Source organism: Coptis chinensis, chromosome 9, assembly GCF_015680905.1.
Source record: "Coptis chinensis isolate HL-2020 chromosome 9, ASM1568090v1, whole genome shotgun sequence".
Lineage (NCBI taxonomy): Eukaryota > Viridiplantae > Streptophyta > Magnoliopsida > Ranunculales > Ranunculaceae > Coptis > Coptis chinensis.
Genome location: NC_141464.1, coordinates 11,961,689 through 11,978,624, shown reverse-complemented (window position 1 = coordinate 11,978,624; position 16,936 = coordinate 11,961,689). Strand labels below are relative to the sequence as shown.

At 38.9% G+C, this 16,936-nt stretch overlaps 1 protein-coding gene and 2 pseudogenes across 1 annotated transcript; all 3 read left to right on the top strand.

The window, feature by feature from the left end:
* Positions 1-46: 46 nt before the first annotated feature.
* Positions 47-2,749, top strand: LOC147474780 (DIS3-like exonuclease 2 pseudogene; annotated as a pseudogene).
* Positions 2,750-6,744: 3,995 nt separating this feature from the next.
* Positions 6,745-9,429, top strand: LOC147474779 (uncharacterized). The gene is made up of 5 exons (XM_086585187.1): positions 6,745-6,811; positions 7,349-8,111; positions 8,232-8,528; positions 8,619-8,733; positions 8,809-9,429. Exons 1-5 carry the CDS (start codon positions 6,745-6,747, stop codon positions 9,427-9,429), a joined length of 1,863 nt encoding a protein of 620 aa, XP_086441313.1.
* Positions 9,430-9,975: 546 nt separating this feature from the next.
* LOC147474778 (ATP-dependent DNA helicase PIF1-like) lies at positions 9,976-14,898 on the top strand (annotated as a pseudogene).
* The last annotated feature ends 2,038 nt before the right edge of the window (positions 14,899-16,936 follow it).

Sequence of the window (16,936 nt, the reverse complement as noted above, 5' to 3'; positions counted from 1 at the left end):
CTTTTGTGGAATATGCTGATTTTGTGACTTTGCGCTCGCCAAGGACTTTAGTTGAGAGAAATGAGGAGTTGGGATGTTTATGTGGGGTTTTAGTAGGAGTTAAGGATAATATACGGGTGGTTGGGTATAGACTGGCTTTTGATGCCACGGCAGGTAAGAAGTTAGGGAACTTTGCGTTCGCCAAGTTTATTGGTTGATGCATTTGCCAAGTTTGGGACCGACCATTAGAAGTTTTCTACATGTGTCGGAAAATGTAGTGAGATTTGTTTTTCCTTCGCTTTGGATGGTTGGTGATAACTGCAAACTGAAGGAAAAAGTAGATGATTGCAATGACGACCCTAACAAAAATAGCTCTTCCTCTTCAGATCCCTCAAGCCCAATAGGAAAGATTTGTGCCTTAGTGCTTTTCCATCTAAGCGTCTGACCGGCAGAGTTGTAGCTATCATTCAAAAGTCGCCTCGCCGTGATGCCCTTGTTGGCTTTCTTGGTGCTAGCCAATGGCGGCCTTCTGGCGGAGAAGGCTTTCAGAAGGAGACGAACCAAAATAAGACTTTTGTCTCATATTCCAATCAGGAATTCATTGAATTGATACCAAATTATGCAAAGTTTCCTAAAATGTTGGTTTGTTTGAGAGACTTACCAGAATACATCAAGAAAAGATTGGTGAAGAGTGACGCAATGGAGTTAGTGGTTGTTTGGATTGAAAATTGGAGGGAAGACAGTCTTTTACCGCATGCCTGTGTTATGCATAGTTTTGGGCGAGGGGGAGAAATTGAGCCACATCTTGCAACAATCCTATTTGAAAATTCAATTTGCGTTACTGAGTTTTCTCCTGAATCACTTTCCAACCTTCCAAAATTCCCGTGGGAAGTGCCTGCCGAGGAGTTAGAAAGAAGAAAATATCTTAGACATCTTTGCACATACACTTACAATTGACCCTTCTACAACTACTGATCCTGATGATGCTCTATCAGTTCAAAGAGTCTCTGATAGCATTTTCAGAATTGGTGTACACATTGCTGATGTTTCATATTTTGTTTTACGGAATACTCCATTGGACATAGAAGCCCAAACCCGATCTACGAGTGTCTATCTCCGACATAGGAAGATTCCTATGCTGCCAGCTCTTCTTTCAGAAAACATTGGTTCACTTGTTCCTGGTGTAGATAGGCTTGCCTATTCTATCATGTTTGATTGCAACCTTGTTGATCGCTGGATTGGTCGCACTGTCATTCGTTCATGTTGTAAACTGTCCTACCAGCATGCTCAGTACATCATCGACAGGTTGATGGATGTTGAGAGGCATGATACAGTAGTTAGTCAGTTTCCTGAGGTATACGGTCAGTTTGGAAAGGTAGATGTAATTGGGTCTGTCAAAATCCTTACTGAAATTTCTAAGAGGTTGAAAGAGAACAGGTATAGAGATGGTGTTGTTTATTTAGAAAGCTCCAAGCCATTTTGCTTGTTTGATGAATGCGGAATTCCATACGACAGTATGCTATCTGAGCAGACAGAGTCTGACTTTCTTGTTGAAGAATTCATGCTTTTGGCAAATAAAACTGCAGCAGAAATCATATCTAGAGCATATCCTGATTGTGCATTATTGCGTAGGCACCCAGAACCTAATGCACGCAAGCTCAAAGAGTTTGAAGTATTTTGGCTTAAGCACGGTTTAGAGTTGGATACTTCTTCCGGCCAGTTTACCCTTTCATTGGGAAAGGTTAAAGAAAAGCTCAAGAATGATCCTGTGTTATATGATATTTGTAAGTACCCTCCGTTCTACACTACAGAGCACATGTCCACATGGCAGGACGTCTTACTTCAGCTCGTCCCACAACATCAGATCGTACCAACGACCCAACACCCAGGTCGTCACCAGCAGCAGTTACAATTATTCATGGAAATATATCAACTAGCACAATCTTGGAGCTCAATCAACGCCACAACAAAGAAACATTAACTTTGTAACAACACATTAATGGCGAATCATTAAGATAGCACACAAGGTGGATCTGCAATCCATAACGGTTCAAGCACACATCTATAAATAGAGAGAGATGAACTACGTAAGGCTTGATTCAAGTTTACCCCGAGAAACTTGATACGTAGGCAACTCTTATCCCAAGAAGAGCGCAGTCATCCCCTATCCAACAAATCAGCAGGTCCTAGTCCCAAAATAACCAACATCTACATTGGCGCCGTCTGCCGGTTCGTTTCCTTAAAAAAGAACAACCACTCTTTTCTCAAGCCCACGAAGCTAGTTAGAAAAACCACAATGGATCCCAACTTATAAGCATTGGCAGACCAGGTGAAAACACTCCAAGAAACCTTCATCACTTTGTAACAAGAAAACCAGACAATGCGAGAGCAGGCCAACTCCAACGCCAACAATGGCACCACAGAAGCCGGGGAGTACAACACTATGGTAGCCCTAACCAACACCACCAATCAGCGTTTAAAAGACTTCGCATAAAAATTAGAGAAGTTAAACGAAAGAGCCAGCGCGATCCAGATCGCTCAGAAGATGCTAGAAATGTACAAAGCATCACCATTCATCCAAGATATTAGAGACAAACAGCCTCCTTTAGAGTTCATCCAACCAAAGTTTCCGTTGTACGACGGTACCTCCTGCCCAGGCGAGCACGTAGCTTGCTTCAACCAAATTCTAACACTCTACAGCCATCCTGAATACGACTACCTGAAATGCAAACTTTTTCCAGCCAGTTTAAAGGACGGAGCAATAGACTAGTTTTACACACTCCCTCCCGATTCGATCAACAATTTTCGAATTTTTTGGCGAGTCGTTCAAAAGCTTGAGTTAGTCCCAACAAGAAAAGAAAGCGCCGACCTAGACTCCTTGTTTCAGCTCAAGTAAGCTCATAGCGAAATGATCCGAGCCTTCCTAGGACGTTTTAAGAAGGACCTCCTCTCGCTGGAATCAGGACTCAGTGACGGTTTTGCAATTTCTGGGTTCACAAACGCCCTCTTGGACGACTCCAACCTAGCAGGGTCCCTCATGCGCAACCAAGTTAGACTTGAAGCTACAATCACCATTCTCAACAAACTTCTTCAGCCCACTATAGGGGTCCTCATACATAACCATCTTATCAAGGACAACATTGTCACTCTTCTTACTTAGGTCCATACTTTCTGACCCCTTGCCCTGCTCAACAACAGGCTCAGCCTCACCAACTTTCTTTTTTCCACGGGCCTCAGCCACCCCAGCATCAACAGCAAAATCAATCAGGTTCATCTTCTTCAGATGAACCCGACCTGCAGACGAACGACCTTCAACAGTACCAGGTCGGTTTTCAAACTCAGTTCGGGCCTTCTTAGCCCCCTCCGACTCAACCACTTCGGAACGCCTTTTCAGATTAGGCTTTCGGAACGAAGTTGGAGCATCACCCACTCCACCAGCACTGCCACTCCCAGCACCCGCATCTTTAGAGGAGAAGTAGTTGGATGCAGAACGATCTGCATCACCAGAGGAGAAGCGATTGGACGCAGAGCGCCCTCCATCCCCCAGCTCAAAAAATTTGGGGTGCCAAACGATTTGCATCACCCAACTCAAAACGTTGGGATAACAAACGATTTGCGTCACCCAACTCAGGACGTCTGGAAGGTGTCACCCCTCGGCCGATCCTCATAGCGTCGAGCGGTGTTGGTGACCCCACCGGACTCCCCTAGCTCCACGAGCGGTGTCACCAAACCTCCACTCCTTTTCATTCCAGAAATAGGTGCCTTCTTTTTACTCTCCCTCTCCATGGCAGATTCCGAGCTAGAATCAGAAAATTCAACCACTACCTTGCGAGCCCTAGCCTTTTGCTCCAACCTCTTACGGTTGATTTTCTTCCCTCCACACCTCTTAAAATAATGCGCAACCTCCCCCAACAAAGCTTGCTTCTCCTCCAAGCTCAAACAAGCAAACCTTTCAATAACACCGTTCTTCGTACGAAAACGGATTGTAATCTCTGTAAAAACAAATCAAATAAATCAGAACGTCCAAATTATAATTTACCATACACATTACGACCTACAACCAGCGACCTACCAGAAAATTGTACAACACGTTTATTAATCTCCAAACTAGGCGGGCAATATCTACTTATAACTAACAACGGCTTACACCCCCATTCATCCTTACTCACCCCCACAATAACAGGAGACTTCCCCTTATAAACATGAAAACTAAAATTCATAGCACCCGACCTCCTCACAACAAAGTGCTCCATCACATTGTTTAAACAAATGTTGTAGCCCCTGTCATTCAACAAATCCAACATATGGAGAATCCTCCAACTGTTCCCCACAAGTTGACAGGGGGCTTTCCCTAAAAAGTTCAAAACCTCCACAGTAAGACGGGAAAAGGGCAACCTCATCCCAGCCTTCAACTCCCCATAACAAACAACTACTCCTCCACCCCAAGGAATGTAGTCGTTAGTATACAAATTCTTCTCCCCAGCCAGATCGTACACAGACAGATCGGATTCCACCCAACCAAACTCCTCCCTCAAAGCGGCATAACAATCCACCAACTTAGACTTCCTCTCATCCACCGTCTCCAACGAGAAAGACGACGAAGCCTCATCACCACTACGAACCCTCTCCTCAACTTTTTCGTCACTTACCGTTCTCTCTCCCCATTTACCAACTTCAACCTCACCACTCAAACTATCACTAGTCATAGACATTGTGCAATGAAAGAAAGAAGGAAAACTCAAATTTCTAAGTTGAAAACATGAACCTGATGGCAAGGGATGAGAAGTTTTTCTTTGCCTTCTTTCCTTTTCTTTCGCTCTAGATTTTTCCTTTTTTTTCCCTTTGGTTGAACAGTGAACAAACAAAAAGCTTTTACAAGTCAAACATCCCTCAACTGCCCAGACACCTCGAGACAATCAAAACGTTTCATGTTCCCAAAACCTAAATCATTACTTGCCCACAAATCACCGTAACCTCAGGCCCACGAATCCAGCCCAACAGTTCCCACACATTCCTCGAAACCTAAATTTAAAACAAAACAGCTGTCAGACACGTGCTTTCAGACTTTACTTTTTAACCATTCTCCTTCCATGCAACAACTGTCCAATGAACGAATAAAAAATAAATGGGGTTGTGTAAGTACCCTCCATTCTACACTACATAGCACATGTCCACATGGCAGGACGTCTTACTTCAGCTCGTCCCACAACATCAGATCGTACCAACGACCCAACATCCAGGTCGTCACCAACAGCAGTTACAACCATTCATGGCAAGATATCAACTAGCACAATCTTTGAGCTCAATCAACGCCACAATCAAGGAAACACTAACTTTGTAACAACACATTAATGGCGAATCATCAAGATAGCACACAAGGTGGATCTGTAATCCATAACGGTCCAAGCACACATCTATAAATAGAGAGAGATGAACTATGTAAGGCTTGATTCAAGTTTATCCCGAGAAATTTGATATGTAGGCAACTCTTATCCCTAGAAGAGTGCAGTCATCCCTTATCCAACAAATCAAGGTCGTAGTCCCAAAATAACCAACATCTACAATATTCTTATATCATATACTTCAAGGCCAATCAATTTAGCAGTGTACTTCTGTACTGGTGATTTTAGAGACAGAGAGAATGAGTGGGATCATTATGCTTTAGTATTTCCTTGATTTCCAACAATTTCAAGTTTTTCTAGTTAAAGTCTAACAATTTCGTCCCCGAATTCTATAATGAACCTTTCATATTTCCTTGTTGACCGTGGCTTAACCCCCTTGGATCCCATAATGCACCTTTCATATTTCCTTGTTAACCATGGCTCACATCTGTCAATGTGTAACAACTAACAAGCCCCCCCCCCTCCCCCGGCCCCCCACACACACACACCTTGGATCCCATAATGCACCTCTCATATTTCCTTGTTGACCGTGGCTCACATCTGTCAATGTGTAACAACTAACAAGCTATAATAAATTTATTTTCTGGCTCTTGAATGGAGTGTGTAATAAACTCAATGAGCAATTTTTTACAAGCCTTTGACTTGAAGTGAGATATAAAAATCATCAAAACTTATCGTTATTTTGTTGTTGTCGTTTTCTTTGTTTTGCATGAGGGAATAGGTATAAATGAAATCCTAGATGCCATTGTTAAAAAGGTTCCACCACCTCTTAATACAGCTGATAATCCTCTAAGGGCTCTAATATTCGATAGGTAATGTCAATATATTAACTTTAGTTATTTGATGTTAGCAGAGTATCTTTTCTCTTTTCTGCTGCATTCTTTGATATTTTGTTCTATAATTATTTCTGGTTGGTTCCTTGTAGTGCTATCTATCGTGAACCAAACACTAAGATTATAAGATAGCACTTGTTATTAATGAAAAAGTAGAAAAAGTAGTTGTAAATTCAGAAGAATGAAAAACAATATGCCATATTAATGAAGTTACTAAAGCATAAATAAATGAAGTTACCTTCCCCGCTTATATACTTGATGGATACTCAATTTCTCATTGAGTGACTCGTAGCACCATAATGTCTCAAGTTACATTTGGTATAGAAATCGGTTTTAAATGATGTTAAGGTTTTTGAAGCTAGAGTTTCTATACGATATAAGTCAGGCTTGTAGCTACAGTAGAAAGACTTGCTAGAAAGAACTGGTTGGGTTTGTCCCACCAAGGGAAGCCCCCCCCCGCTTATTTTTTGATTTGTTACCGGCAATCGGCGTAGGGGGAGTGCCCCACCCCCCACCCCACCCATGCAACAATGTCAGACTTTATACGAACTGTCGCTATCGGGGGATACCGGGATTCAACATTTATACCTACTACCTGTAAGTTAATTTACCATGTCATGTCCCAATAATTGTTCTTTAATTGTTAACTTTTTTATATATCATTCGTCCATATTCTACCATGTCATGTCCCAATAACCAAATAGGAGGGATGCAAGTAGACAATTGCATGCGTTTTACAGGCAGTTCATAATGCACTACGTGTGTTTTATAGAAAGGCCACTCTTCACAGAATTGCTCACCAAAGATTTTCTTGTAAAATAGTTGTTCTTTCCCGCCGGATAGTTGCTCGACATGGACGAGTTCCACAACCACAATCCCATGTATAATTGAGTATTAGAGATAACAATAGATGTAAAGTGACTATTCAAACACAAATTGTGAATTATTGCTTACCTCTTACCAATGCGCAAGTTTTCGAAAATCATGTAACGATATTGTATGGTTAAGTTGTCCAGAATGCAAACGAAGATTCCCTTATTTGAAGATATATGCATGTATTTGTTCTTCTTGCAAGTCTATGGTTAAGTTGTCTAGAATGTCAAAGAAGATTCCCTTATTTGAATTTTTTTGCAGGTATATGTTCTTCTTGCAAGTCAGATAAGCGAGGGAACCACCAAGCAAGCACGTTTAGTGTGGATAACTCAATCCATCCTGGTAATGTGCCTCTAGAATTGGCTCGTTTGATAGATTTAGAAAGAATTCTTATTGTTAGGGTGCACCCAATGATGTCTGTATATCATGTGAAAGGTCAACAATACAAATACAGTGGTAATGTGATAAACTTTGCACAAGATGTCAATGCAATTGCAACCATTTTGTCATACAAGCATGCTGATTTATCTGCAATACTAGTTGTTAATAGGGGCGGTACACATACAAACAAGGAGTTTCGTGTTCGTCGCGAGTTTGTACGTGAAACATTAGTTTGGTTGAAAAAATATCATAGGCACTATGGTGATATAATTATTGATGACGAAACTCTAGAAAGACTTCCAGTAGATGGGATATCGGAAGACATCCCAAGTGCGGGAGAAAGTTTGGGAGATCTTAACAATGAAGACAAAGCAGTGCAAATGCAGACAGATGAGTATGAAGGACCACCTGAGCTACATAACCAAGATTTCCACATTAATGATTTTCATGCTGCTGGTACTATTGCTATTTTGCCGCAACCTAATCAACAAGCATGTCTCTTAAGGGCATTGCAAGTTACAAATGCAGATCAGACACATGTGCATATGCCTTTCACTATAAAGATCATTAATAAGTTTTCAACTCCCGGATACATTGATATGGCTTTTCCAACCTTGTTTCCTTGCGGCAATGCTGATTTGAGGTAAACTCGTCAAAGGAAAGTAAACCCATTGCAATACTTTCAATATTTGATGAAGTACGATGATGGTCGTTTTGCCAAAGATTTAAGATTTTGGTATTTTGCATGGAACTTTTTATCCAGGTGGCGCGCACTTGCATTGGGTGATGTTTTCGTGAGAAAGAATCCAGGAGATGCAGAGTTGTCAATACAATATATTCGAGATATGATTTCATCTGGTGACAAACAACTAGTTAGTCGCATTTCTTACTTTGCAAGGAATATCTGTGGTACTCATGCTTTTTGGTTTACAAGGTTGAAAGAGTTAACAGCCATGGTGAAACAGTTAGGTCCGCCAACGATATTCTTCACACTCAGTGCTGCTGACATGCAATGGCCAGAACTCTTTCACATTTTAGATTCATCTAATGCACTTGAAAGGTTGTCTCATTTTAATGTTGAATGATGGTGTTGTACATCATTTTAATATATCTTGGCTACGAGTTAGGAATTATTTGAGGATCTTTACAGGTATGACATGTTGAATTATCTGACTTACAAGTTGTCTCCTTTAGAAAAAAGGAGGGGACGTGTAAGGTTGGTTAGCGAAAATCCAAGTGTCGTCGCATGGTTCTTTCAGGCTAGGGTATCCAATTTCTTTCAAAAATATTTAAGCAATGAGTTTTCTGTGGTTGATCATTGATACCGGTTTGAGTGGCAGAATCGTGGCAGTGGTCATATTCATGGATTTCTTTGGCTAAGAGGTGCTCCAGATGTTAGTGGGATAGGTACAAGCGCAAAGGTTAGATCAAATGTCATTGAATATTTTGATAGACTTGTTTCCACTATAAATCCAAATCCTAGCATGGATAGAAATATACAAGAGCATTCTTGTGCACGTACTATGCCACTTGAATTGAATCTTGATACAGACGAAAATGACTATGCTTTATTGGTTAATTGGGTCATGCGACACAGCATATGTGGAAGTCATTACTTACATTTACATAAAATAATGAAACAGATGGGATGCCACTTTAGATATCCATTTGATGTACTTGATCAGTCGAAGATTGTTGAAGAACCGCCTAACAGTAATATGTTCCGGTTTATAGGGCGTCGAAATGATGAGTTAGTATGCTCCTATAATAGAAAAATTCTACAGACATGGCATGCAAACATTGATTGGTCTCCCATCCTTTCGGTGCAGTCTGTAGTAAATTATATTGCTAAGTATGCTTTAAAATCTGAGCCTGTGTCAAAGAGTTTCACAGAAACTTTACGAGAAATTGTTAAAGATCTTCATCGTCCATGTCAGAATGCAAAATCTACTTTCAAGTGATTGCTTATAAAAAGTGTATCTAAAAGAGATATTTCTGCCCAAGAAGTATGTCATTTGTTAATAGGGTACCCATTGGTACGATCATCAAGGAAGTTTGTCCTTTTAAATATAAGTGAAAAGAACATGTTAGCATCAACTTTATGTCGTAGAAGAGGGGACGAAGATGAAGAGATTGTTCGAACATACCCAAGCTTTGTAGGAAGATATATGCAGTGACCTCCTTGCTATGAAAATATATCCCTCCTCGATATGGCGAAAAGACACTACTTTAATCGGAAGGGTTGGCACACTTCTTGAGTTAGTGTAATTGTGTGTTTGGTTCCACAACTGAATGGTGACATCCTACCAAACACTAAAAAATAGGAATTATTTTGTCGTCAACAAGTCTTGATTCATCACCATTTTCGGAGTCTAGAAGAAGCAAAAGGGGATTTCATACTATGGTCAGAAAGGTACATTGACTTGGGCTTCGGAGAACACCAATCAATAATTCTTCCTGAACCTGTTGATGAATAATTCAAAGATGATATTGAGATAGAGAATGATATGGAAGACCTATTTCGAGATGAATGGATGATGACAGCAGCAATGGGTCTCTTGTTTGTCCCTGGGGAGAATGTCAAATTAGGAATGTGAGACTTTGATACTTGACACAATTGGGCTGAAAGTTTATATCGATATCCAAAATGGAGAGTGAAAGAAAATTTGTGCATACTTTGCGCAGTGGAGAAGAAGTTAACGTTAAACCTCTTATTGTAACCCTTGATGAACTATCTCCTGAATAAATAGTGGCACATGATATGGTTATTTGAGCACTAGAATGTCGAGCGTGCATTCGTATGATAGTTTGTGGTGGTGTAGGCACAGGGAAGTCCACTCTCATAAATGCAATTGTGCATTCAATTAATGGATTTTTTAGATCAGCCAAAGCAGTACGTGTCATGGCTCCAACTAGAGTCGCTGCTTTTAATGTTGGAGGTGTAATGTAACGCCCGTATTTTTAAAAGACATATTTAATTATTTATTAATTAATTTAATTAATTATTTTCAAAATTCGTCGGATTGGACTCGGGATATATGGGCCTGGTTTTGGGCCCGAGTCTGTGTTGGGCTTGGGTTTCGGACCCAAGTATATAAACACTTTTTCTAGAAAATAGGGTTAAGAGAATAATAAAATATTAAAAATGGAGGCAGAGAGAAGCTGGTTTGCTGGAGCGTTGGAGCGCGACGAATCGGGTTAGGAGGATTCGTCGAGCTGTTACGTCAGGTGAGTAGCTATTTGGCTATTTCACCGGAGTTATAGTTTTCGTATATCATACTGTTTAATGTTTCTTTTTTCTTTTTTACCGTTCATTATATTGTTTTTCGCGAAAGTGAATTATTAGTAGATTTAACTCTGTTGAGACTTCGGAAGCTTCGACATTTCATCATCCAAGCTCGATATTTCAACCGCCCAAGCCGGATGGGCGTTAAGGCGATTAAAAGCCCCGAGAGAAATCGTTATTTTCTTTGTTTTCTATGTGTATACTCTTGTTGATTTACTGTGGTGGTTGTGGTTGTTTTAAACTGTTGAATGCCGGATTGGGAAATTGTTGGTCATTAAATCTTTATGTTTTGAACTATTTATGTTTTTGTTTGTTTGTACTCTTGTTGTTGGATTTGGTTGGAAATTTGTGGGTTTGATGGATTGGTGGTGATGGGGCGCGCCGGTGGGTGGGGCTGTTTTTGGTTTATTGGTTGTGTTGTTTTGCTTTGTTGTGTTGAGTGTATTGTTGGAGGTGAGTGGGGGTTGAGTGGGCTGTAGAAAGCCATTAATGGCGGCATTAATGGCGGCAGTAAAACAAATCTTGCAGATCTAGTTTTGAGAATGGGATATCGATTTAGTGAATGGTGTTTTGGTTTTGTAAATGTTATGTGGTTTCTCCTTCTCTTCATTTTCGGTTTGATGAAGTGAAGAATGGTGGCCGGCGGTTTTGGGTGGCTGCTGGTGGTGCTGGATCTGTTGGAGGGAGAAGACAGAGAACGCGATCCGGTGCTCCCGGGAGACTCTATTTTCTCACACTTTGTTGGGCCTTGGGCGGTTTTTGATTTTGGGCTATTTTGGTTGTTTTGTTGGGCCAGTCCCTAATATTAATCTATGGGCCTGTTTTAATTTGATCTTTGGAAGGTTTAATTAAGTCTAGTTTGGGCCCGGTTTAACTTAAGTTTTGGGACCCGTTCTAATAAGTCTATGGCCCGGATTTTTAAGAACCCCTTAACGCGTTTTGGGCGGTTTTCTAATATTGCATGGACGGATCCATTGGACTTAAAATAGATCTACATGGGTCTTTCACTTGTTTAGACTTCGGGTAGTAAATTGGTCCGAACCATGACCTTGGTCATGAGCCCACGAGCCATACACCTTTGACCTTAGCCATGAACCAACCATTTATGACCAAAACCTGTCGAACATAAAAAAACGGTTTGACTTTGACTAGGACGGTTTGACTTTGACTAGGACGGTTTGACTTTGACCATCGACCGTTGACTTTGATGGTTGACTTTGACCTTTGACCATGGATGGTTGACTTTCACCTTTGACTTTGACGATGACAGTTTGGCTTTGACCATGACATGTTGAGTTTGACCTTGACCATGAGGTGTTGACCTTTTGACTGATTGACTTTGACCGTTGACCGTGAATGTTGACATTTTTCATATGTTTGTTTATATGGATATATATAGTAATAAAAATGCCGGATATTGTATAACTTTTGGTAAATTATCTAATTTAGATTTGACGTGAGTAGTGTGTAAAAGCATATTGATTCATGGACCGGACGTGGATTTTTAATTGTACCACGTTTTATGTTGTATATTATATAGACATATGTAGTAATAAAATCTTTGTGGAAGCTTGTATAACTTTGGTTGTCATTATCTAAGAAAGATTTGACCTTGATGTTGTGTATTTTTGACACGTGACGATATTGAGATATTAGGAGATATTATATTCCTAATAACGTTATAATAAAATGTATGTGATACGTTGAAGCATTGTGACATGAGATAATATCTTTGGGATATTTATATTAATGCAATATCTTGGAGAAATGTATATACACTCCATTATTTTATATGTAAGATGCTAATATAGTATTGGTAATGGTGTAGTGCAATAATATATTGGCACGTGAAAGAAATGAAAGTGACTATGAGATATAATTTAGATGTTTCTAGATATTATGGCTTAGTGCAACAATCTTGCGTGATATAGTGGAATGTTTATGAGTCATTAATGTATGACACCGAATAAATTACATAACGAAAACAGAACCCGACTACCACAACTCATGTGATTGGCCCTTCCGGCGTTTCGGTTAATGAATGGATGAATGGCGAACCGAATAGTGGCTTGATTATTCCGTTCGCAAAATAGAACGATGATGCGCATTAATATTTTATGCGAATAGTGGCATTGCTTACATAGATTTGGCTTCCGTGTGAGGATTTAATGTGCGGCAGAGGTGGTGGTTACGCACCTGAGTGGCTCATTATGTAAGGGAGGCATGTGGATGTACATGTTCGGCGTTGGGTTGCGATTGTGGTAGCCATGAAAACTAGGTAAGACATAGATATGACGTGATTTTAGGGACACGCAAAGAAAACCTTAATTAATATAATTATGGTAATATGTTTGTTAATGATGTATATGTAGATAGATGATTATATATGGTTTTGTAGAAGGGTGGGTCAAACTAATTACTTGGGCAGAGACGACCCACTCTGTGATTGAGCATGAAATGAGGTATGTATATAATATGTTTGTTTGGTTATTTGTTTAGTTGAACCTAAGGCGCCTCGATGGAGGAACTACATGCCTTATTTATTATGTGTATAGTTTGTTGTGTGGTTAGTGGGAAGTTAAGGCGCCTCAGTGGAGGAACTACCTGCCTTAAATTATTATTCTTAAGGATGTTGTTTTAGTCATTGAAAGTTAAGGCGCCTCAATGGAGGAACTACCTGCCTAAATTATTGTACTTAAGGATGTTGTTTTAGTCATTGAAAGTTAAGGCGCCTCGATGGAGGAACTAACTGCCGTATAGATTATGTATATATTTGTATAAGTATATGTTGTTTTTAGAGCTACTCACACCAGCATTTTTATAATGCTGACCCGATTTGCATGTTTGCTTATCGGGTGTGTTCATTAAATGAACATAGTTGATAAGTCTTGACAGGTTTAGTGATGAAGAAGATTGGTTCATTGGTTTACGTTAGCATTGCAATGTTTTGTTTTCCCTTGAGGTGATATAGATTTTCAGTCTTGACGATGTTTTACGTATTTTCATTTGTAATTTTAATTAAAGAGTTATTGAAAAGAGATTTGTAACCTAATCTTATTTGTAAATTTTTGTAATGAAGATGACTGTTATTTAAGTTAAAAATTTTATTGGTTTTAATTATCCGCATATTTAAAACTGTTTATGGGTTTTTGGAAGTTGAGAGTGCGTCACACCTCGGAGATCGAAGAGTCGGGGACAAATAATGTTTTTCCGAATTCTGTCGAAATTCGGGGTGTGACATGTAACCATACACCATGAACTCGCCATCAGAACTAAACAAAAAATTGAACGAAATGTTTCAAAAAAAATAAAATCTTTTGAAGGTGATTAATGTCAGCGTATGTAAGAGGACTTTAAAGACACCAAACTCATCATTATTGATGAATATAGTATGGTCAGAATATCTATGCTTGCAAATATTGACCGTCATTGTCGAGATATTTTTGGGTCTAACGAGCCATTTGGTAATGTCTCTATTCTCTTTATTGGTGATATGCGTCAGTTACCTCGTGTATGCGATAGGGCATTGTATAAAGGAGTTAGGAGTCCTCAGCAACTATATGGTGGACTTATGTACTCTTTTTTTGATAAATGTGTTCGGTTATCTTATATATTTCGACAAGAAAGGGATATGCAAGCATTATTTCGGGAAGTATTGATGAGACTTAGTGATGGAACATCCACGATCGGTGACTGGAAATTATTTATGACTAGAGACTTTTCCTCGCTCAGTGCGGAAGAAATTAACACCTTCAAATATGTTTTGCGTCTATTTCCGACCAAACAAGCTGCACATGATTATAATCTCAATAGACTAATTAAGCTTGGAAAACCTGTTGCTCAAATTTTATCAAAAAATAATTGTGATATCTCTTCTAGGGCTTTGTCTGATGATGCGAAAGGCTTGGAAATTTTTTTGTGTTTATCAGTTGGTGCATATGTTATGCTTCGATCAAACTTTGCTACACACAATGGTCTGGTTAATGGTGGAATGGGTATTATTGTGGACATTGTCTATGCAAATGGTTGCAAATCACCAGAAGATATTCCTCTTGCGATCATGGTTGACTTTGATAACTACTATGGTCCTAAGTTCCGTCCAGATTCCAATATAATACCAATTGCTCCACAAACAACTCATTGAAAGACAAATGATACTTCATGCCAAAGAACTCAGATTCCTCTAGTTTTGTGTTGGGCTATAACAATTCATAAAAGTCAAGGGTTCACTCTTGATCAGGCTATGGTAGATATTGGTGAAAGAGAAAGCCTCGGTTTGACATTTGTTGCTTTGTCACGTACTAGAAAGTTGTGTGATATGGTATTTAGCCCTATGTTCACTTTAGATAGACTGCAAAGAATTGGAAGATGTGATGGTCTTAAAGGCCGATTGCAAGAGGAAAGTCGTTTGCTTCATATGTCCACTACAAGTATTAGTTGAAACTACACTTATCTTGAGATTTTGTTTATATTCTTGGTATGTTAATTCATGATTATATCTTATCGTTGATTTATCTATATGTACCTTTAAACATCTCTAAAGTTAGACAAAATATGTTTCTTATAATATCATAATTGAATCTTAAGTGGGAGGTCGTACATATTGGTTTTCCATAGTTTGACACTTACTAATGTGTTTCATAATGTTTCTTATTATCTTTTTATTATTTCCTAATATAGGGACTCGGCAAATACCAACCATGAAGAACATTTTTTGACACTTTCTAGTGTATCTCGTCTGTTCTTACTGGACTTTGATTCACCTCCACCCGCCATCTTCTTTAAGCTTGATTACTAGTGTAAATCTGCACCATATATGTTTAGGTGCAACTGTATAGTGAAAGCTATGTAATGAAATAATATGTAAAGTCTTATGCGTATTTTGTTGTATGTATTATGTTTATAAACTTATACAATGTAAATTGTTATGTATTTTTGTTTTGGATGGTGTTTTGTAAAAGTCGAAAGTAGGTATGACGTGGAGATATGATTTAATGTTGAAATTACAGAAGGGGCTCTGCCAAAATTTTGGATGATGTTGTACATCTTAGTTTGTTGTATGTATTGTGTTTTTGGATGGTGTTTTACAGGTATAACGTGGAGATATGATTTAATATTGAAATTACAAATGAGGCTATGTCAAAATTTTGGATATTTTGAAAGGAATCGGGTTTATAGATTATTCATGACATAGTTCAGAAAAAAGAAACAGAGAAGTAATGATGTGAAATCCAATTGAATTTTTTCATTTACGAATAAAAAATATTAAATTTATAGCCACAAAATTGCAACACTATCAGTACAATGACCACATTAGCAATTGCTAAGGCTGTTAAAGGGATTTGGGACATGATAAAATAAAAATTTCTCATTATGTAGAGCTGGGTTTAATTATGCCAAAGTGGCACTCTGGACTTATGATTGTTTCTCTAATTTCAAAGCGTTTGAGTAATAGGGTTACATGGTTGGGCTAATTTTAATAGAACATAGTATTTCAATCTTCTTAGAACATAATATTTCGATCTTTTAACTGAACATGGTTACGTGGTTTGCCTAATCTTTTATCAGAAAATTTTGAATTTTTTTCAAAGTCTTTATAAAACAATTTATAATTAACGAAATGGTATGAAATGGTATGAAATGGTATGCTCCGCTCACGCCCCACTGCAATGGGCAATATACTAGTCTTTATCTTTATACTATATACTATATAAGAAAATACGGGTTCGATGAATAGTAGATTAACATACGTCACAGGGGCAAAATCGTCATTTCGATCGCTAAACAAAACATTTCTCTCTCTCTCTCGGTCTCCCCATTTTGCTCTCTTCTCAAGCTTCAAGCTCGCCAACCCTTTCTCTCTACTCACTCTCTAAAAATATTATCTCTACGCTTCTCGATTATCCCTCTCTCTCTGTGCACAGTCTCCTTCTTCTTCCTATTTTGTTATTGTTGTTGGAATTGGTAGAGTGGTGGAGATGATGGTAATGCTTTTATAAGAAAGTTTAGTAGAGAAGGCTATCTAGAATCGTGTTCGTCACTGTGAACAACAGGTTTAATTTTTTTTTAATACTTTAAATTTACTTGTACTAATCTGGTTATGATCGATGTTTATTGAATAGGATGAGGATGAAGATGAAGGGTGTTGTTTGAGTTTTACTGTTTTTGTTTGAGTTTTGATT

Bases quoted from the DNA above. Each gene is read 5' to 3' on its own strand.
- LOC147474779 (XM_086585187.1), top strand. From the start codon at position 6,745: ATGTCAGACTTTATACGAACTGTCGCTATCGGGGGATACCGGGATTCA. The intron at 8,112-8,231 runs GTAAACTCGTCA...CTTTTTATCCAG, and splicing joins TGCGGCAATGCTGATTTGAG to GTGGCGCGCACTTGCATTGG. The intron at 8,529-8,618 runs GTTGTCTCATTT...GGATCTTTACAG, and splicing joins TCATCTAATGCACTTGAAAG to GTATGACATGTTGAATTATC.